At 36.3% G+C, this 22659-nt stretch overlaps 1 protein-coding gene across 14 annotated transcripts in view; it reads right to left on the reverse strand.

Moving 5' to 3' along the window:
- SOX6 (SRY-box transcription factor 6) overlaps positions 1-22659 on the reverse strand; it is a 375013-nt gene that overhangs the window by 24675 nt on the left and 327679 nt on the right. For all 14 annotated transcript variants that reach the window (XM_032690278.1, XM_032690277.1, XM_032690280.1 and 11 more), the window contains one exon: positions 8416-8524. In XM_032690278.1, coding sequence (XP_032546169.1) covers positions 8416-8524 — 109 coding nt within the window. The remainder of the gene's footprint in view (positions 1-8415; positions 8525-22659) is intronic.

Consider the following 22659-nt stretch of genomic DNA (forward strand, 5'->3'; position numbering starts at 1 on the left):
GCTTAAATACCATGTGGTTTGTAAAAGGGAACTACACTTAACAATGGGAGAGAGCTTTACAAAAATGCCTCCCTCAGATTACCCGATATTAATGAAACGCAGAATACTTTGCAAAAGATTTCAGTGTGTTGTAGTCACTGCTTTAGTGACTCATTTCATAGATTCAATCTTCAATAATTTGTCACTTTCTGAATGATGCAACATCATTCTTTGCATCAATATAACTAATTCCTTCCATCCAATGTTTGCTGTTCTCACTTGTCATATCACATCAGTAATTAGATGGGAAGGACCTAGGGCTAGGATACATATATGCCATTTTTCCTTGCCATTCATGTGGGGTGCTGATATTACAATAACTGATAATATAATTAGTAAATAATATATCATGAGGGGAGAGAAGCAAAAGCAGCATGATAACAGGAGCTGTAAATTAACAAGTATTAATAAATATTAGGAAAAACTCTTCAGGCTAATACTTTAAAATATGGTATACCTGTGCATTTGGGATTTGAGTGAAATCAGGAAAATATTTTTACAAACACAGCAATGGCATGTCCCAGTGTATTACCACATTAACCTGGTTTGAATAAAAAATGAAGGCTTTGCCATGGAATGGAGTCTTTCATGACAATTTGCAAACCATTCTTTTTTTAAGTCCGGTGAAGCTACCCCTCTCCAAATTGAAAACATAATCATTTATTATTTTCAGAATCTGTGAAGATACTGTAATGCTCACCCCACACAAATTTTGGACCACTGATTCTGTGAAAGGACAAATTAAGAAACTATTTTCCCTTTGCTACCAACTTCTGCACAAGACACTTCGATGCTTGGCACACCTACATGGAAGAAAGACAGATGCTCTTAAACACTTTTCTATTGCTGAGATATTCTTGAAGGAAAAAGTCGTACAGAGTATAGACTTAGAAAAATAGACAGCTGTACAAAGAGAACTTGTTTGAACCTGTATCAATTGCTCAGGCTTAGCCAGAGTATATGGTGTTCTCTCAATGCATTCGTATTTCTGCTTCACTCTCTGTGCTCATGGAGGTAAGGAAGAAGGGTAAGATTCTTTCCTCCTTCATGCAGTATGATATAATGATGTCCTTCTCTATCAGCTGAAAATTCAGTTGTGCCAGGAAATTTTACGCTATTTTACAGAGCTTCAAGCTTCTTTTGCAATATTGGAGCAATACCAAGAAATGTGCAGAGCTAAGAATCAAGACCATGAGGTGTTTGACACCTGGTGGATGTACATGCGTGTGAAAAAATGTTTTAAACCACTGAATATTTAATTTTTCACTCAGTCCACCCAAAAATAGCTGCACAAACTGACTGACGCTTTCGGCATTTGTGACAACTTTCTCATGGTCGAAGATTTTCTGTGTAAAACTGCAGCCCATGTTTGCTTTTTACAGCTGCCTTTTAAATTCCTGAAAATAATGTTTTACTATATAATGGAAACTGGGACAAGGCCTTAGCCATAACTGTGCTAATAGGCACTCCTATGTAAAACTCAGAGCGTTGCAAGTGTAGTTGATTGTACAACATCAGAAATTCTAACTAGAGGGTTTTTTTAAATAGATGTACTATTCTCTAAGAATCAATTACTGTAGCTTAGAACTGCCAGATGAGAAAGCCTCATATTTAGCAGTAGGAAAAAGATACCTGAGACATTTGAAAATCAAAAGTTAACAGTTGTGGAGGACATCCAGATTTGTTATTCTGAATGTGAGAAGCCTATTATATGCTAAATATTAGTGTCTTGAGAGGAAGAGGTTTCAATGTCATGAAAAGATCACTCCACACACTCCCAGCTCAGATTTTTCATATCCCCCTCTAAAATGTTATGGAGACGCTGGCAACAACGAGATGCATGAGGTGGTTGCCATAAGAAAAGTGATGGGGTGGTTCCTAAAGACATCTTATTCCTATCCCATCTGCAGGTGTCGAGTTACTTCAAGGCTGAATCTCAACCAACACAATTGAAATACTGGGCCTAAGTACTTTTTCCCAGATTCCTGATCTGCTATGAATTATTCTGAAAAATTTAAGCATATCACTCAAGTATCAGGCACAATTAGATTCATGGATGTTAAAAATGGCAAATGCAATTAATGAAGGCCACCTTTTAGCAACTGGTCTAATTGACTAAGATAATAAGTTATTTTATATTTAAATAATAAAGATAAAATTATGGGATTTAACTTTTGTAATCAAAGACCTATAACAAGAATTCAAATGAGTAAAAATTGCAGTACTTGAGCTTACTGCATTCTCTCTAGAAACATTTCTTTGTTTTCAGACGGCTTTCACAGTTTTTTGATTTTCATCTTTCCTCTCTCAACTGCCATAGCAACTATTACAAATATTTATGTGCGACAAATACTGGAGTGGAGAGGCATTCTTTCCTCCAGTATTTATGAAGCTCTGTCACAAAAGTAGGTGATGCTTTGTCATGCATGTACTACCTGCTGTTTACACCTCTGCAGAGGAAGGTGTTAAACAAGTTACCTCACAGGTTTGGAGCATGTTGGCAGCCTGCCAAGATTGATCTGCCTGCAAATATATGGTTCCCTTTCACCTGCTTCTTTAGCTGCTCAAAGTCAACCTTTTTCAAAGTAAAGAAGGAACTCTCACCCTTTCCTATAGGCAATTATTTACTATTGGGTGTACAGAAGATTGTTGAGGCTTTGAGCATGTGGTAGAGGTGCCCCTTTAATTAAGTGTTGATCTATTTCTTACCTAATAGATTTTCCAAACCCGGGCACTTGTCATGATGTCTGCTCTGGTGTCAGAAAGACAGACTATGTTAACTGCTGCAAATATTGAGCTATTCATTGACTTCATATGTTGGTCAAAAAATCCATCATCTGAAAAGCTGTAGAACTGGTTTCTTAAGCTTTCTGACCAATTGAAATATATTCTTCTAAAGATAAGGTGAGCTTGTGCTACTCCAAGCCTGAGTTCAGGTCCAAAATCAGATTCAAACCAAAAACTGTGCATATCTGAACTAGAATTAATAAGATCAAGCTAGGACTTACTACTGGAATGAGTCAATTACCGGTGGTTATCCAGCTTGCAACTGACTTGCAATCAGCCTACTTGGAGCATTGTTCAAAGACACCAGGAACAAACCAACGAGGCTGAAAGTTATGTAATCTCAAACGGTGACTTGGTATATAGAAAATCACAATCTTTAATCCAAAAAATTTACAAATTGGAGTAAGAGAGAGCAAGCAGGTAAAGAGAGGACACAGGCACTAAGGAGGGCATTTAAGGAGAATGGGGTGGTCTGAGTCCCATGCTGAGGACTCTAATGGCTGACTTGACAACTAGGTTTCATAGCAAAGATTGTCCTCTAGGAGACTTTGAAAAGTCTCATTAGTCTAATACAAGAACAAATTAATACATAGATACAGACAAAGTAGATAGATCCCACCATATTATTAAAAATTGTTTCTATCTAAACTAGCAGGCCTGTACCTATCCTCAGAACCATGGTCCATGCTTAACACACACTGGTAAAGTATTATCAAAGGAAGAAGCAGCAAGTACTAAACACAAGGTTTACAGAACTGAGAAATCTACCGTATGAAAAATGTGAATGAGTCAAAACAGGACTCAGAACTCTTTTTTTGTCCCAAATGGCAAATTGTGAGGCCAAAGATTTAACTCACAAGCCACTGACTCTAATATACTGACATGAATGAACATAGAATTAAATATGAAGTACCAATAATGCATTTTCATCTATTTCAATATGTTTTATAAAAATTAATTTAGCTTTGCAACAGATCTTATTTTTCACTTAGGAAAGCAGGGCACAGAGAAGTTATTTCAAAATAAGACGGTCAGGTAGTGGCAAACAATAACATTCAGATGTTTTTGCCCTGAGCCTAGGATTCAATCGAGAAAATTACATTTCAACAGATCCAGTTCTTTGACAGGAAGAAGATCAGGTCTTGATGGAATTTGAATCCCTGAATATGACTGCTGAAGGAAACCACACTGCAACCTGAGCTAAGGTAAAACACGTAATTTTCAAAAGGAAAGTTATGTCTACTCTGCATATTTCTATCTACTAGAAAACAAAACCTTAACATACTTCCTACAAATTCCCAAGACATTTGACCACAATCCCAAAACCAGAAGGATCCATAAACATAGAGCACATGATACAAGCACAGGATCCATAAACAGCAAGCACGTTGTACAATTCAAAAGAAGCAGCACTACCACCCAGAAGTGAGCATCGGTGAAAGGAAAATCTTTTCTAGAACTTGAACCAAAAAAAAGCATATTCACATCATGCAATATTCTCAGTATTGAGAACTAAATACTTTAGCTTTTATTATACCAAATACTTAGTATTATATAGGTTCCCTGACCTGAAATTTAAACAGGGCTTACCTATGGCTCCTGACTACACTCTATACACTCTGTTCAGTTGATGTATGTCAGTCATGTTCAAGAGAGGTTTTAGCTATAGCTGGATTCAAAGCTGTCTTGGTGTGTCAATGCCAGGTAGCTGTATTTCAGTACTGACAACCTCAAATGTTCAAAATCATGAAGCCACCTACAGTAAGACTGATGTTTCCTTTAAAATGATAACATTTGGGGAAAAAAAACCAGACATCCTTGTTTAGTTCTATAATTGTCTGTTGCTTATAATTTTGGATATCAGTCATGGAATGTTTATGAGGCTATTAAACCATGGTTTTGAATTTTGCTAGCTAAAAATGTATCATATATTTCAACTGACAATTGGGACTCCAGGTAATGAAATAAGTTAAACAGCTGTGGATTATTCTTCAGTGGTGTCGCAGTCAGTGGCAATGTTTTGAATACAGTTTGAGCATGATTTTTAACATAGTTAGCTCAGTCCTGCTGGTGGCTAAGGAAGTAATAGAAATATTGGTTTATGTCACATTCAATATAAAACTCTTGCTAATGATTTTCAGGCCTCCATTCAGATGACTGCTAGCTCATTATGAGTAACACAAACTTTGAAGAAGACTTCATACACCAGATCATCTCTGGAAGTACATCTAGTTACCATTAATTAACTCTTACCTTTAATTAACCTTAAAAAAGTTTTCACACACTGGGTAGGGGCAACAAGTTAAAAAAAATATTCTACAGTGTTTCACATTTGTCTAATTGCTAAGTTTGAAGAATTTCAAGATTTATCTTATAATTCATGAATCAAGAAAAAAAAATAAATGTAACTTCATGTTCTGATCAATGAGCCAGTATCTCAAGCACTCCTAAAATTACAGGAAAACATGACTCTGATCCTGTCAAACTCAGATGACTGCCATATGTTATAGAAAAAGATGTAAGGTGCATAGAGAAATCATTGCTAGATACTATTACAAAAGCATTCCATAAAACAGAAGTCTGCTGATATGTCTCATAACAAACTACTTGAACCTTAAAGGCTGTATCAAAACAATGGGAATCAGGAGGACTTCCCAGATCTCAAATGCCTGTTGGGCATTTTCCTATGGAAATGCAGGTGTGCAGGTACAAATGGAGGAGTGGAATTGCACTTCCACAGCCCCTTTGGTCTAGGTCAGTGGGCAGATCAGAATGCAGCCCAAACTGTGTTTCCCCCCAGTTTATGACCAGCAGTGGGACTAAATTTGGAGTCCTTAGCTCAGGAAAAAATCTGCTACACCATTGCCCCATCCCTACTCCCCTCACCCAACACCACTTTAAAAGAACCCTCTACAAATTATTAATATTTTCTCTAAATGTAGTGACTTTCATAATTCTGAAGTTCTAAAATTCTAGTGGCTCTAGTAGAGCCACCTGGTAGATCTAACAGTCATACACCCACTCTGTCACAACCGCACTTGGCCTCAGAGATCTGGATCTACTTCTGACGAGAAAAGAAAGAGCAGCAAAAGTTGACCATCAATATGTCACTTCGGAAATCTTTATTCTCTATTTGACTGTGTTATTTGTGTAAAAGCATACAAACCCCACAGAAATATTATCTAAAGATGTCTACATCAACCTGCATTCAAGTGGTATCTAAAAAAAAAAAAATTAAAAAAAAAGATTTAAAGTAACAATGACAAAACAGAAAGGAAGGTGTGAAACACACTGAGTCTTCAAAGAATATGACTGTGCCTATTAAGAATCTTTGACATTCAGCTGACATTATGACTGTGGCAACACAATAAAATGCAACCAAGTACTTTTAGAGGAGGTGAAAGAAGAGAAACAAAGATGGCAAAGGATCTAGAGCACAAGTCTGATGAGGAACGACTGAGGGAGCTCGTAGTGTTTACCCTGAAGAAAAGGAGGCAGAGGAAAGACCTTGTCTCTTTCTACAACTACTTGAAAGGAGGTTATATCCAGCTGGGGTCAGTATTTTTTCACAAGGAACAAGCAACAGGACGAGAGGAAATGGCCTGAAATTGTGCCAGGGGAGGTTTAGATTGGATATAAGGAAACAGTTCTTCACTGAAAGAGTTGTCAATCATTTGAACAGACTGCTCAGGGAAGTGGTTGAGCCAGTACCCACTGAAAAATCAATATACTAGAAGCCTCACGTCCTGGATGCTGTGATTGCTGCCTTCCACTCTAAATGATGTCAAGCTAGAAGTGTCATCTCTTAGCCAGCCTGCCAAAGATAAGGGGCAAAACTTGGGTGATATTTTGAATGTCTTTTTCTTGCATCTGGCTGATATCTAAATTCACCTTGTCTGCAACTAGAAGGACAAATAAGCAGCTCAGTTTTGATCTCCTGCCAATGTTTTTTTTCAGATCAGCAGAGGTATGTATCCACCACCTCTTTTCCAGAGATATCTCTTGGCTGCGAAACAAATTCTGGAAATCTGAATCCATTCATGAACTCAGATTTCTAATGTGGCAACGCACCATGCCCAAAATGCCCCACTAGCTCTAGAAAGACATGTACACTGTCCTTAACCTGGCACACATCACTGTAGCTTGGGTTACATACGTCAAAGCTTTGCTCTGCACTATCCAGTAACAAGGGGGGGGCTGTCACTACCACGAGGTGTATCAAGATACTAAATTAAGGACACTAGAAAGAGAATGGATGAACTGAAGGAAATGACCTAAAACAAGAGCGTCATCAGAGACCTGATGTCATCTAAACCAGTAACTGCGTATATGTAAGTATTCCATTGCAACTTTTCACCCAAACTGACAAAAAAGTATTCTTTAACACGTTGAAGTATGAGATATTGCTGCTGGATGGAAATTCCTTTATAAAGCAGCTTATAAATAACCGATTAGTCAAAAAGTATTTTTGAAGTCCATGTATCTCCCAATTCCTTTTTTCTAGAAAACCGGAATCATTGCAAAACACCTGTCTGAAACTTTTCATCTACATTCTGTTCATTACTTTTCTGTTTTCAGACAATACAACAGTGGCTAATCACATTCAATAAAAGATGAAAAAATGAAGCTCATAAGTAACAGCTCCCTAAAGTTTACTGGTCCTATTCTTTTGATCCAAGAAAAAAATGAGACTTTGGATTTTTCAGACATTTGGATTTCAATGGAAAAGATCGGACATGTTTTAACCTTTCCAAGCCATAACTAGAATTTAAAAAAGAGTGAAATGACTCCCAAACAGAAGTAAATTGAGGAGGCAAAATCCTGCATAATATTCTACCTAAATAGTACATTAATTTTACTACATGACTTACTACATGACTATATAGGGTTCCTATAGGTCTACGTGTTCTCTTCTAATGCATGATAGGGTAAAGTGACATCCACTTCCAGAACATGCACAGTAATCCTGCTGGAGACTCAACTCAGTCTTGGTAAACACTGATTTCCACCTGTGGCTTAACACATATGGAATATATAGATACATACAGAACCCTCACTGAAATGAGCAACTAAAGGTTGATATCATGAAAAAGACCTTTTCATACAGAAAATGTGAAATATTTTTCCATTATCATTTTACAGCTTCCTGAGAGTAGATTTTACTTGCTTTATCATGAATAGGCAGTGAGTGTACTGGTGGGTAGATTTCTTAAAATGTTCTAACCTTCTTCAAAGCTGCTAAATCCTAAAAACTTGTGAAAATATACATATACATACATACGTATATATATATATATATTTCCTGAGATAATTTTCTCATTATTTCCTAAAATGTTATTAATAGTTTAAAATGGGTAGCTGCTTGGGGGAGAAACAGTTATGTTGCAGAAGTGCTAAAATGGCTATATAATCCTTTTCATGTCTCCACCCTTCGTTATGGACTTACCGAAATCTCACAAATTCAGACAGAAATCAATCAAGTGTTACTCCGGGATGTAAGATAGGCAGTACTTATGACATTGGCAGTGTTTCAGCCATATCATTCTGTGATACAGTGTTCAATAACCCATGGTCAAAATTGCAACTCACCTTCTGCATCTTCTGGCCTTGTAAGATCGATGACACCAGGGCCAATTTTTCCATCTTCATTGGGTTTCCCTGTTAACTGTGGGCCTAAATTTTCAAATCTTGTTCTCTCCTGGAAAAGAACAGAAGGAGTCTTAATGCTCCATATAGGACAGTTCTCATTATATGCCTGTGCATATGTGTATGCATTGATACATGCCTTTTTTTTTTAAATCTGAACAAATAATGAATGCATCTAATTAGAATTTTAGCTCAGGGACAATTTTTTTTTACAGATTTTGAATGTTTGCATTTATGAAAATCAGCTTTAAATGTGAAACATATACAGAAACTTTGAGATTATTTTGATCTGCACTGCCATAATGCATAAACGATTGTACATGCAAATACAAAACACTCTTGGCAGCACACAGTGCTGATTGATGCTGCTCACTTTGCCTTTCCACTTATTTTCTAACTTAAACTGAAAAAGACAATCAACATTTGGGAAACATGAAAATTCAGAAGTGGAAAGAAGAGTTTGTGTTAAAATGCACTGTTATTTTAATGAAAAAAGCACTTTTTCCTCACTACAAAATTTGAGTTTGCATTCATACCTCTATGAAAATACAAGTCTGAATTTTATGCAGAGGTTTTCATAGCCATATATTTGAAACAAGGAATATTAGAGGACAGAACTGATATTATTTTGTATAGAAATTTAAATTGTACCTCAGTGAAAAGGTAACTTAAGAAGACAAAAAAAAGAAAAAAAAAAAAGAAAAAGGACTGCCCACTCCTAGAAAAACAGAAAGCTTTTGAGAGCTGGAGACCTCCACAGGAAACCTGGAACTAGAAAGTGGAAACTGAAAGGTATTTTATTTTTTAACCCAGTTCCTCAGTCAACTACTGGACAAGGGTACTACAAAAGACAGTGCAATATTGTCTCTCAGTAGTAGTCTCTGTAGTACTGTGTATCAGTAGCAAAGTGTTCAATGGTTATCATTAATTTAGCATTCTCATTTGGAGGAACATAGCGTGTTTTCCCTCTTGCCTTGTTGTTACCTCTTCAGACTAAACTTGGCATTATGTTGTACTTGTGAATGAACGAAACCCTGTTGTTCATTACTATGAAACAATATTAAATGTCATGTCAGCTTGAATTTAGAGACATGAAATACCAGCTTTCAGCTCTAGGAACAGTTTTTCCATGTTATACTTAATGCATTATGCAGAAGTAGAGTGCTGATTGCTGTTCAGACTATTGTTCAATGACCTAGTTCTGTGCTATGCTTACTAGACATAAGAAGAAATCATTGTGAGTTTCTCTCCTAAAAGATTGTTAGAAATTTGGAAATGTTTTTAAGGACAAAACGTATTTGAGGGCCTTGACTCCTTGTTTGCTCCACCTCCAACTACTCCTTTCCAATGTGATTATTTTTCTATTGTCATTATGTTTCAGCAATGAAACCTCACCAGGACAAGTGAGGAATTGTTTTGATTCCTCATGCTTTTGATTCCTTCAACCATGGATTTTTTAAAATTATTTTGTGTTTAATATGCAGAGGAAAAGAAAGCACAATCTGACACTGGATTTGCCACAACATGCAGCTGAGGCATTTCAGGTACTAACTGCATTTCTAAAAGTTCCTCAGAATCTTCCAGTTGTCAAAAACAAATAACTCTGCATTTTATATTTGTTAACTTCTCTGCTTATTTTCTTCCATAAAATCCACGGTTGACGAAGGAGCTTTCGTATACGAAGGAAATCATGAGAAAAGAAAGGGTTACAAATTAAATGTGACTGCAGAAAGGCATTGCAATACTAGAGGCCCAATATTTTACTGAAAGATGTTTTGCAATGTAACAATACACCTGAATCATCACGATGGGATAGGTTTTACTGATAGAGAGAATAAAAAATAAGTTTGTCAAGAATTCTGTGTTCCACTGCAAAGGGCTGATTTGCAGTTGAGATAAAAACAAAGATCAGTGCTAAGAAAACAGCTTTTGGCACATTTATTTTCTCTTCCAAAATATTTGCACTAAAAGCTTTTTCTTAAGGATGTTAATACAACACCTGCAGTATTCTTGAAGGAGAAATACCTTTCTGCTATAAAAATCAACAGACCTTGCTACATATCAATATGCACACTTGGAATATCTTTCTAGTCATTCATTCTCTTTGATTTTACCAGAAAATATTCAGTTACATAAAAAAAAAAAAGAAAAAAAGAAAAAACAAAAAAGAAGAAAGTAAGTTTCTGAAAGAATATCAATATTTTGACATGGAAGGAGAAAAGGGAAAATTACATGATAAGATTCAGAAACAGTAAAATGAAAGCACTTATGCCATAAAAATACCTGCTCTTGTCAAACAAAGGAGATGTACTCATAACCCCCTCCTTCTAATTCATAAAAAGCTTTAACAAAGCTAGTTATATTTAAGTCTCTGAAATGCCTTTTAAAGTAATTCATTTGCTTGTTTTTTTACTGAAAATTATCATCATAGTGATAGAAAAAAATGCTTGATATTTGCATTGGTTTTATAAAAATTCAAAGAACTAAAAAGAAATAGAAATCTCTTCCTCAATACTAATAATGTTTTTATCTAGCAGATGCCTTTACATTTCCATAAAATAGAACAAATTCACATTAAATTTATTATTAGAGAGGAAACTTCTCCCACCCAGCTCAAATCCTTTTTAGTGGGATTTGTTTTTGTCCCTGTCTTGAATTCATCCTAGAAAGAATAGGTACTAGCAGTAAAAATCCCTTAAAAGTATATGTTTGCCTAGAATGATTAAGAGGAAGATTGATTCTCTACTTCATGCTCCTATATGAAAAAACAGACATACCTTCATTAAAACTCCACAGTTATACATAGCTGCCCTAACAAATATGCTACCTACACATGCATTACATCAGCACACATATGCATCAGCTACTGGATAGATTGCTGCCTCCCTAACCAACATTAGTAGAAAATTTTGGTGAGTTTGCAATAGAGTATGCTGCTGTGGACAGTGCAGGTGTTTTCTTTCATGTGAGAAAGCATTTTGGACCCCTATTTTGAACAGATTCTTTTTGTTGTTGTTGTTGGTTTGGGCTTTTTTGTGCTGGCTGTGGAGCTTATACTGTATAGTTACATTAAGTTTTCCCATTTCAAACTCAGAAAAAAAGGTCTAAGACATGACACTGACAACTCTTCCTGATGACTAGACCAACATACTCAGCCGGAGTTGGCATTAGAAAACCAAAAGCACTTCCCAACACAAATCAGATCCTTTGTGCTTCTTTATATGTTGAACACTCAGTAAAAATAATCCTTCCTTTAAAATGAGAAAAAGAAGAGAAAAAAGAACCTTCTGAGCATCCAAATCTTAATTTTCCATTCTGTGATATGATTAGGCACTTATTTATGCGTTGTCAGTCACAAACATGCAGAAAACGTAAAAGTTATTGAAAAAATTAAAGTCTGCTCAACTGTCTTGCAGGACTGTTGGTTCTCTAAGTGCTTTGAAATTATGATGTATGAGGTAGATGTTGCATATTAAATAAAGATATTTAAATTATAAAGCCCCCGTTAGTGAGAGCTGATGAATGTTAAATGTTATGAGCCACAAGGCTGTGGCATCCATCATATTCACATATTATCACAGTCAGTGATGGAGCGGCCCCAGTGATGACAGATAGACTGCTAGATAGTTATCCCTTATTTCCAGCGTCGCCAAGCAAGCCTTTCAACCCCTTTGGCATTATTTTTAGCTTTGCATTAAATTAGCAACTTTTCTGTCACGTTCTGCCAGAAAGTATCAATTCTTTCTTCACGTGTGGAAGGTAAAAGAATGATTCAGTGAAGCAAGGAGTAAAGCGAAAGGAATCTGTAGCCCCTACCTCTGTAAAGGCTGCAAACTTCAAATGACTAGAAACAAATATAAAATTGTGATCTTGTGAAAGAACAGCAATGAAACAGTAAGCACACAATAATGGCTTTTTCTCTGCACTTAGATAAAAGCTGAATTTTTGATGCGCACAGTATATTTTCATAAAATTTTATATACTATGTTTTATACACTTATTGGCTATTCCATAATAATGTGTGTGCTAACAGTAAAATTGCCCTTAAATTTATGTGTGTTATTTATACGCTCCCACGTAACAATGCTTTTTGTTGTAAAAAATATTCTGTTTATTAATGTAACTTTACAACCACTGCATCCAGGATCCGTGGTAAATTAATGACATTTTTATTATTTTATAGTGTCATTAAATTTTTACTGATCACTCCATCAAACAGAAGCAATAAAGGCCATAATGCAAACTGGGACACTTAGATCAGGGGAGCAGGAAGGCATTCCATATAGTCTGAAGTAAACGGCTTGCCATAAATGATATTTATACCATCTTTAAGGATGTGAGAATACTTGGACAAGTTTGGCAAAACTGTTTCTGTAGTACCGTGGATTGTGTACTTAAATAACAGTTTACTTGCCAGCAAGACAATTTTTTTTCAAACCATATGCGAGAAGATGACTGATTGCATCCATCTCTTGAAAAATAATATACGAAATGTAATAATACACTGGGCACCCCTCCCTTCTGGATTACCAAGCCTGATCTGACTATACCCATGCCTCAAATTATTTCAACATGCTTGCTTTTTCCACATCTGAAATGTATGCTTAGTCTGAAATGGAAAATGGCATGCATGCTGATCGTCGTGTAAAAGATTTAAAATATATATATTTTTTGCAAACAAATACTTTTATTTAAGTAGACATGTTTGGACAATGATGTAATACCTTTATTTCAATAGCCTAGCATGGAAGCAGTTACCAACATTAATTTAAAGAGCCAGTTTCTAGAAAAAATCAAATTAATATGGGTCATTCACAGAAGCCACAGAACATACGACTGAAGGGATATTATTTCTTCTGAGGATAGTGCTTTAGTTAGAATGACTTCAAATAATTATCACATGTTGCCTTTATGTATGAAATGTATTTCAATTGAATTATTCCATACTAAACGTTCCAGTAGCTTATTTGCTAACTGTGATCTATTCCCTTCATGTACCATGGACAGTAAACAACAGGCAAACAACTTAATATATTCAAAATATGAAAAGGACATTTTCAGTAGAACACAGAGAAAATTATTCCCAATTTGAATAAGGAGGAACCAAAATTCCTTTTTTCTGCCCTCTGGAAAGCCAAGATACAAAAGTCCCAAGCTTTTCACCTTGTTACTACTTTTTAACAGCTAGGACTGAAAAGTTAAATTACCCTCCACTTAGAATCTTTTGCAATGTCTTGGCACAGCAGGGATAATTACAAATTGACTTTCAGCCTTATCTCTGGATATTTTAGTTATTACGGGTGGGAAGTTTAAACATTAACCTTATTACAACAATGTCAATCATCCTACTGGTGTGCAGGCATGCAACTGCTGGAATTCTTTGGATGGCAAAGTAGATAAACACAATAGTGGCATTATTGCTACAATTAAAAGCAAGGCCTTTGGCTTTGCAGAACTATGATGAATGTCTAGGACTTGTTTTCAATGTCATAGCAGCTGGAGTTGCTCCAAGAAACCAGAGAAATTAAATTAGCAGAGCAAGCAAACTTATTGTAGAAATGCTGATATTTTAAGATATTACAAGATACAAGGTATATCTTTTCCAACCACTGATTTACAGGTTTTAAGAAAGAAGGATATGCAGATACCTATGATGTTGACACAACCTTCCCTTAGTTTTCTATGTAAGTGAAATACCTGAATTCAGTGATCTCAGGAATCAAAGAGGGGCAGTTTAGCGAATTTTAACCCTGACATACTGCTGCTTCCAGTTTTGGAGGACCCCTATGTTCATAAACTGTTCCAGTACTATCTTTGTATGCTGAACATACAGCATGGACTAGCATCCCTGCCACAGACTACAGATTTGTGTTACATTGCAGTGCCTCAAAGCAAACAGCTTGCTTGAAAAGATGTGGGGAGAGAGAAGCCACTAGGTCCCCTTTTAAATATACTCTTCCATCTTAAAGCATAACTGAAAAGTAAAAGGTTAAAAGCAGATAACAGGGAACTAACACTGAAATTTCTTTGCCTGACTGGCAAGCCTCAGCTGGCTTCCACGTGACAATGTGACATATGCAAGACCATCAGAAGCAGAAAATGCTCCAAAGTTGTTCAGCAACAAAACTGCATAGTGATTGTCGTTTTCTTCTTTTAAGATCCAGGTTCTGGAGTCAAAATTGAGAATTGCAATTTCATCAAAATTTAAAATGTCTAGAAAAAAATTTGAAACCGGAGGGCTAGGGGCAAAAAAACCCAACTCATCAGATAAGTAAATGCCAATGCAAATAGTCTACTTGTAAACACTCTCTTTAGCTAATTATTTTGGAAGCCTGATCTTAAGGATCAGAATTCCTAGAGCTTCTACTTACTTAGTGTGAGCAGTAGCCATCTTGATTTCGACACACAAATGAGAATAATTTAAATTAATTTTCTGATTATCAGGAGCATTCAGCAGATCCTAAGTGCATATAGACTTCAGTGCATTGAAGCTTGCTTTTAATAGTAAGCGTTTCAATTAAAAAATAGTTTTTAAAAGCAGGAAAAAAAAGAACAGATAGCAAATCTTTCCACCTAGGATATTATGCCCTCCTACACATGAAGTATTGCCATCCCCATAACTACTGCCATGCTTGCAGGGACTCCTAAGCTATGGATCTGCCCTGGTTAGATTACTTTCAACAGGATTACTGCACTTACTGAGCTCCCTTAACCAAATGCTTTATGTCTTTGTTCATATGGTTTTAATATGATTTTAACCAATTGCAAGGTTATTTATAAGTTTGCAACTCCCCAGTAGTTAGAGTTATGAAGCGTTCAGACTTAAGCATATCCAGTTGTGTGGTAACCCAACTACTGCTTTCATGCGGTTTCCAACTTTTTATTCATGCACAAAGGCATGATGCATGGCAGTATCTGAGACCTTTCTGACTAACTCTTTGTTTCAGCAGCAAAATCATACAGCAGCCCGCAGTAAAATTACACATCAACCAAAAGGTAAAGATTAAAAAAAAAAAAAATCACACGAACTGTGAAGTTCCATCTCAGACTGATGAGAGGTCATTAGTCCTTGAAAAACAAAGGGACAATCAATTAAATTAACAGCTGGTAAATGAAAAGCAAACAAAAGGAGTTACTACTTTACACTCTGTATAATACGGCTGTAGAATTTGCCAGAGGTCAGAAAGAGTCCAAAGCTTGGTCTGTCACTTGTTTTTAAAAGAGCTGGATAATTTTATGACTGTTAATAACATTTGTAGTAACACATGCTAAGATAATCAAATCTCGTGTTCCGGAGTGTAAGCTGTTCAACTGTTGAGTTGAAGAGAAATTCCCTCCTCTCTGCTCCCTTCCCTCCTGACCAGCATCCACAGATGATTAACTGGGAGCCTTCTAGGGAGAGAAGTTAATTTTCTTTTATAACATCACTAGATTTAAGGGAGAACTGGTAAATGGTACAGATCAAATCTATTTACCTTGTAATTAGAAGGAATTCGAATGCAACCATTAAAAAAACCCCACCATGCTTTCTTTTAATTAAACACATACATGTGCATTTTTGAGAGACAGACAAAAATAAACACAAATTACAATTGACATACACTTCTACTAGGAAATAGCAGGACTGTTGTTTGTTTTTTTCTGTGCTATAAAGTGACTAATGGAAGCAAATCAAGAGCTACTCTTGAACCTTCAGAATGCTCATTCAAATTTTTAACATTTTATCTACAAGAATAAATCTGTAAGGACGTGGCAAAACAAAGAGGTTTTTTTCCTAGTAGACTAAATACTATGAAGGAATAATAATATATATACATATCTCAGTTTAATTTAGCAGGTGGTTGGACCTTGTCAGTTATTGACCTCATTTTCACCAAGTAATCCTAACTATTTAAAAGCAGAGCCATTTAAATGTCATAAAAGTGAACAAAAATACTTTTACCAAATTTAGACAATGCCATGATACTGTATGTATATCTGCACGTTCCCCCAGGCTTTTACACTTGAGACTAAATTTCAGTGAAAGTATTGTCATGCATTACAATCAGAACAGAATTCAGAAGATGAGAGATCTGGTTACTTGCCTCAAAACTGTGAACCTCCTTCTCTCTCAATCACCTAGTAATATATTACAGGCTGAAAACCCAGTTTTAGCAAGAAGCCACAGCAGTGTAACAACCAGCAAAACTATTCTAGGTTCAGCACAACAACTTTTTTTTTTTTGGAATGGAAAAAAAAAAGGCAGAAAAGAAATCACCAACGCCAATTTCCTTGCGGTGTTCTGCAAACCTCAACAGCACAAAGCAAATTCAGCTGCTCTCCACACAGAGTTGGGAAAAGAAAGGTCTTTAAAAAAATCAAAAAAAACACAGACAGACAGACAGACATGTCACTGGTCAAACATACCGAGAAGAAATCTGATGTTCTTTTGTGAACAGCATGTGAACAGTATTTAAGCACACGTAAACAGGCACATATATACATTTAATTTTAAATCTATAAAAGCTAAGAGAATGACAGATGATGTTCTCATAAATACCTTCATTCCATCGTTTCAACTGTTCGCTATGATAGGCACATGTCAGAGTTTGGGACACTATCAAACAACCCTGGAAAAACTTTGATAAACTTAGACTACATGATGTAATAATCAATTATCAAATAGCAGTAAGTACACTTTTTCTACTTGACACGTGGGTAGTAGTTATAAATGTTCAAAATCAAATATTTCAAATACTTTATTTGCCAGTGTTTTTACAATTAAATTTTGGGAAAAATCTGAATCTGAGTTTTGTGCATTTTATTACAGCAATCTTTGAACATGAATAGTGTTATATATTGTGAGCATAAATTCAAGTAGCTCCATTAGGGTAAATCTTCCCAGGCTTTGGAAGTACAGATATCTAACCCAGATATTGTGAATGAGTCACTGGGGGTACCTACTCCTTTTGTTTACATCCATAAGCAATGGAAGCCTCTAGATATGTCTGTTCCAACCCGTGTTCAGGGAGACACCTGAAGTAGTTTAAATTGGTGATGCAAAAGACACTTGGGCTTAAACGTTCATATTCATATTTAGAATTAGAAATGCAATCAAGGCAGTTAACAAAATCCCACCAAATGCTACTGTTTTCAAGTATATGCCTTGCCTTGTGCTGGATGTAAATATATAATTGCATACCATGCATATAAAGATTAAGTAGGCTTTTTCTGTATTTATCAAGCTGGGGGGTTTTTTTAGCATTTTAAGTATACTTTTTCAAGGTTGCATTTTATCATTGCTGCTTATACATTGCTCTATTTATACTCGGGCCTCTTTTGTTATGTTCAGAGAGAAAAGGAACATATCACTAAGGTATAAGGATGGGTGACAATGGAACAATGATAATAACATCATTATGCAGTGTTTTGCCTCTTGTACCTCCATCACTGCCATGTTTTTCTCTGATTACTTCAGCCTCAGGAAAAAGTGCTGCTTACTGTTTATGTCAGGAAGGCAAGATTACTGTTTGCATGATTACAATATCAAGTATGATGTACGTAATGCCTGTGATAATATAAATGTACCCCTCAACTACCTCCTGTCTTTAATCTTCATACAACAGGGAAAAAAATAAAATAACAAAGAAAACAAAACAGTGAGTTGCAAATTCTTGCAGCCTTGTATAGGCCTTAAGCTTGTAAGGTGCCAAATACTTTCACTCCTGTCTAGGAGAGGCCTCAAGGACATGGATAGTCAGTACTTAACTCCAGGGGAATATGTTGACAATGGACTAATGCACTTTACAAAATCAGGACCAAAGCCTGCAGTTCTTAAATGTTTACATGGAATCTGAGAATCAAAATTAAACAGGTTCTTTCCAGGCTGAAGAAGATGCTTCTTCCTTCTTAATGATTATTTCTTTTTCCCTTTGAAATGGTTAGGTGGAAGGCCTTCTGGTATGAAGAAGAATTATTCTTGTTTAGGAATAAAACAGTGCAAAGCCAAGAAGACTGTGCTGTAAGGATCCATGCAAGTGGACAAGACCTTGCATTTACGATCTCCTGGCTGAAGACAAAGGGGTAGCTCTGCATCACTGAAATTGCTAGTTTTACTTACTTATCTTTCTAATACAATCAGAAATAAGTTTCTCGTAATTTATGATTTTAAAGTTTATTCTCAAGAAAAAAGAAGCCCAAACAGGATTTATGAGCACTATAAATGCATAGAATCATAGAATGGTTTGGGTTGTGAGGGAGCTTAAAGAACATCTAGTTTCAACCCCACTACCATGTGCAGGGACACCTTACACTAGACCAGGTTGCTCATTCACCAAACCAAACAACAAAAAAGCTACTGATAAAGTAGGATAGAGGTTCCATTTGAGACATCTGACACGCAAATGCAGGCAAATATATACTTCCTGGAAACTGAGAGAGATTTACATCTTTCAGAAGTAGCTCTTCCATGCAGGAAGTATGAATCAAAATAATGCAAGAGAGAGAAGAGAGAGAGTACTTTAAATGGATAACAGAAGGCTATGCACTTCTTTCCATGCAGAATCCAGGAACCCTTGCACCTGAAACCATCTTAAACACAAACTGACTACTTTTGGGTGGAAAAAAAATCATGTGGTTTCTCTGCTGCAATATTCAAGGAGAAAACTGCTAGTCATCTATAGCTAATGCTTCTAGCAAAAATTCACTCTCTGGTTTTTCATTTAAAGTAAATGATTTTTTAAACCTTGTTTTGCTTCTACAAAGAAAAATTTGTTTCAAGTTTCCCACAGAAGATATCCATTAAGCATTCTTCAGTTCAAGGCAACAATGACAATTTAGAAAATGGTTTTATACCTTAACAACCAAGCTTGAATGGGCATTTCAAAAGTAGTCATTTCACCCACAGATTAGCCACTTATGTCCCACTTAAGACCATTTTTGACCTCATCTTCAGCGTAAGCAAAAACTGGGTCCTACCACATCTCTCTGCACTTAAAATACACTTTTTCTCTCTTATCCCCTATCCTCATTCACCCACTCTAGTTGAGATATATGGAAAAGTTCATGAGATTCACTGAAGGAACATTCAAGCACCTCGTTCCAGCGGAAGATTTTTTGCTGTTCTGGGGACAAATACAATCTGTGAGCAAAAGGGAATTTCCTGTCTCGTACTTTCCTTATACCTTTGTATACTTGTATACTTCATAACTGTGATCATATTTTCTAGCTATGTGTCACAGGAAAGGGCACAATAATGTTCTGAGGAAGCAATCAGTATTTTCTTTTTACTATGATATATGTAGACAATTGTAATACCTACAACTGCACCTTAGTAGTACTCAAATAATTTTTAAAAGGAGATTGGTAACAGTATCTTCAAGCACAGAGAGGGGAAATTATTATCTTCAGGTTACCCAGAAAGTCAATGATTAAGCTGAGAACCAAACCCAGGACTTCTGAACATTAGGCCAGTCCACTGGCTGCTATGCCACACTGCCTCTGCCATAAATCTGTTTGATGGATTTTTCAGTCATGGAACATTAAAAGCTCTGCTCTTGTCTAATGAATATTTTTAAAGAAAACAGTACAAACAAAAGCAAATGTAACACTTAAATTATCTGAGACATCCTGCTCTGTCACACTTGGATAAAGGATTTCCTACTGGAGACCTATGTACAGTTATACACACTGAAAAATATTTTAGCCAGGACCACTAGCTGGCATACTGGTATCTATTTATGCCTGAAAATGGAACGTAATCAGTTTTAGTTGGTTAAGAACAATCTGAGCCAACTTTTATATTATGACCAAAAGCTTGGCAGTGCACTAGCAGTGGCAAGTAGCAGAAAATTGTTTACAGTCTTATTTGCCAGATTACTTGAACGATTAACATTGGGTTTTCAAGAGAGTCTGAAGTATTAAAAACTTAAGATTTGGAAAAGCCTTGGACTGTGCATTTTTTTTCCTATTAACAACAAGATGCACAGGGACATCAAGAAGAGGGTTATGATATAGTAGGACTGACTAAATGAAGCATTTTTAAAGATAAACCACCTGAAACATTTAGGAGCAGTTCTGTTTGAATGGTTAAGATATTTTTTTTAATCGAAGATATGGAAAGTCAATTGATTTAGATTAAATGACCAACCTTTCACATCTACTTGTTTAAGATTCATGTTGACATAGTACTAAATACAGCCATATAGTTTGTATTCCAGATAAATTGATCTGACTACAAGCCTCACTCTTTAGTATGATTCTTACTCCAAGATAAATCAATATTTAATATCTCCTGCAACAGCCCCTGTAGATAATTTTAAACCTTTTCTCCATTCCATTAAGTTACCTTTAAAAATTCTTTATATAAGGCTTCAGAGATGACTTCTGAAAAACTAGTTTATGAAAAGCAGACTGAAATTCATTAATTCAGGTGGAAAGGGTTTTTTAATCTTTCTGCATTGTGCTGATCTCTAAATCCGTCTCTGTTTAGCTAATTCTCCTGCTCAGCTAATTTGAAGAATAAATAAATACTTCCTGAAAATCTGCAACACAGATTTTAAACGTAAAGAAAAATATCATTTTACTGCTCTATAGTACAAGTTATCTCTAAGATGTGGGCTTCTGCAAAACCAGGCTGAGCAAGGCTCCCTGACTCCCTGAGAGGACGGGCACTCTTCATCATCAGGTACCAACCTCTACCCAGCTCCAACCCCACTGCCACATCAGCTAAGAAAAAGAGTGATAAGCAGCAGTACTTCAGGCTCAGGCATCAGCCACATCCCAGCCTCCATTTTGAATATTAAAAACTATGTCTGCTCCCTCTCCCCTTCCCACCCTCCAATCTGGTGCAGCAGCTGACAAGGAAAAACATCTCTTCCTCCTCCCTCAAACCTCTCCTATGGCTAAGGGCCCCAGTGGGATAGGAGTCTTTGATATCAGAAGAATGCAAACAGCAAGGCTCAGGTTTGCTGCTTCTTAGGGTTTAGAAACAGAGACATAAGAGGAATTTCAAATGATTATATATTGGGAGAACTGAAAGGGATGATACCAAAAGGAAGGAAAAAGCTATATACTCTGGAGCTATCTGGTTGTAAATCCGCCATTTAAACTATAGGATCTTCACATCCTCTGCTCTGTTGAGATGCTCTCCCTTATTCTCATTTCCTACTCTGTGTTACATTTAAAGTGCATTTTCATGGACACCGTATGCAGCAGTGAAGTTCTGTCCCATCCCTCACCCTCCAACCTACTGGTCCCCAACACAAACAGTTCACAATATTTTAACTCTTCTGATTCAGCTAGTTGTGGGGTGATGCATAAAACTCAAACAGTGAAATTTTTCAGTTTTATAAAAGGGGAGGGGGGAATTTTTGTTTTCAAAGCCATGTTTTGCAGCTTTTACAGTAGAATTGCTCAAATAGTTACATCTTTGAGCAGTCAGTGAGGTGCAGCCAAAGTTGCTGAGAACCTCTTTGCACTGGAGAGGCAACGTGCTGAACCAAGATAGCTCTTGCCTTTCAAATCTATTAAAGATCTTCATCTCAGGAACTATAACTGCCCTGTTTTGTATCAAACCATGGCCTAAACCAGTCTGATCATGAGTTCTGTCATCAGTTACAAAATAGAATTATTAAAGAAAAAAATGTGACTGATTGACTCACAATGCAGTTTTCAATTTTATCTCTATTCCTTTGCTCCTCTGAACAATGAAATACGTGATAAATTGTGTATTTTGCTTATGGAAAGTGGTCAGTGTTTAGCTTAGTTATGAACTCAAATGCAAAGCAGATTTAGCAACAAGAGTGCAGCAAGAAAACATATCCACAAAATAACGAAAATAGGTGAAATAATACTATCACTTCACAGTGTAAGAAGTGGAAATTCTAACGTGGAAATTGGGTGCTATTCTATTCATTAATTAAGATGTGACACACATTTTAATGTGGACATACAGCAATGGGGATGTTTTTACCAGGCTCTACAAGAATCCCAGCAAAAGCAGGGTGAGGTTAAGCAGCAGGGAAGAAAGGAAAGGACACTTGAACTAGCAGATCATTGCAAAACTGCAAGAAAATTTCTCCCTCTCTCTTGTGATAAGAGAATGATAGAGACTTCCACTACCTAAACCATAGTCTGCACCACATTAGGAGCATTTCTAATACTGCAGCAGTGGAGACTCAGAACAGTTGAAGGATGATTAAGTAATGC

Source organism: Chiroxiphia lanceolata, chromosome 6 (assembly GCF_009829145.1).
Source record: "Chiroxiphia lanceolata isolate bChiLan1 chromosome 6, bChiLan1.pri, whole genome shotgun sequence".
NCBI classification, from domain to species: domain Eukaryota; kingdom Metazoa; phylum Chordata; class Aves; order Passeriformes; family Pipridae; genus Chiroxiphia; species Chiroxiphia lanceolata.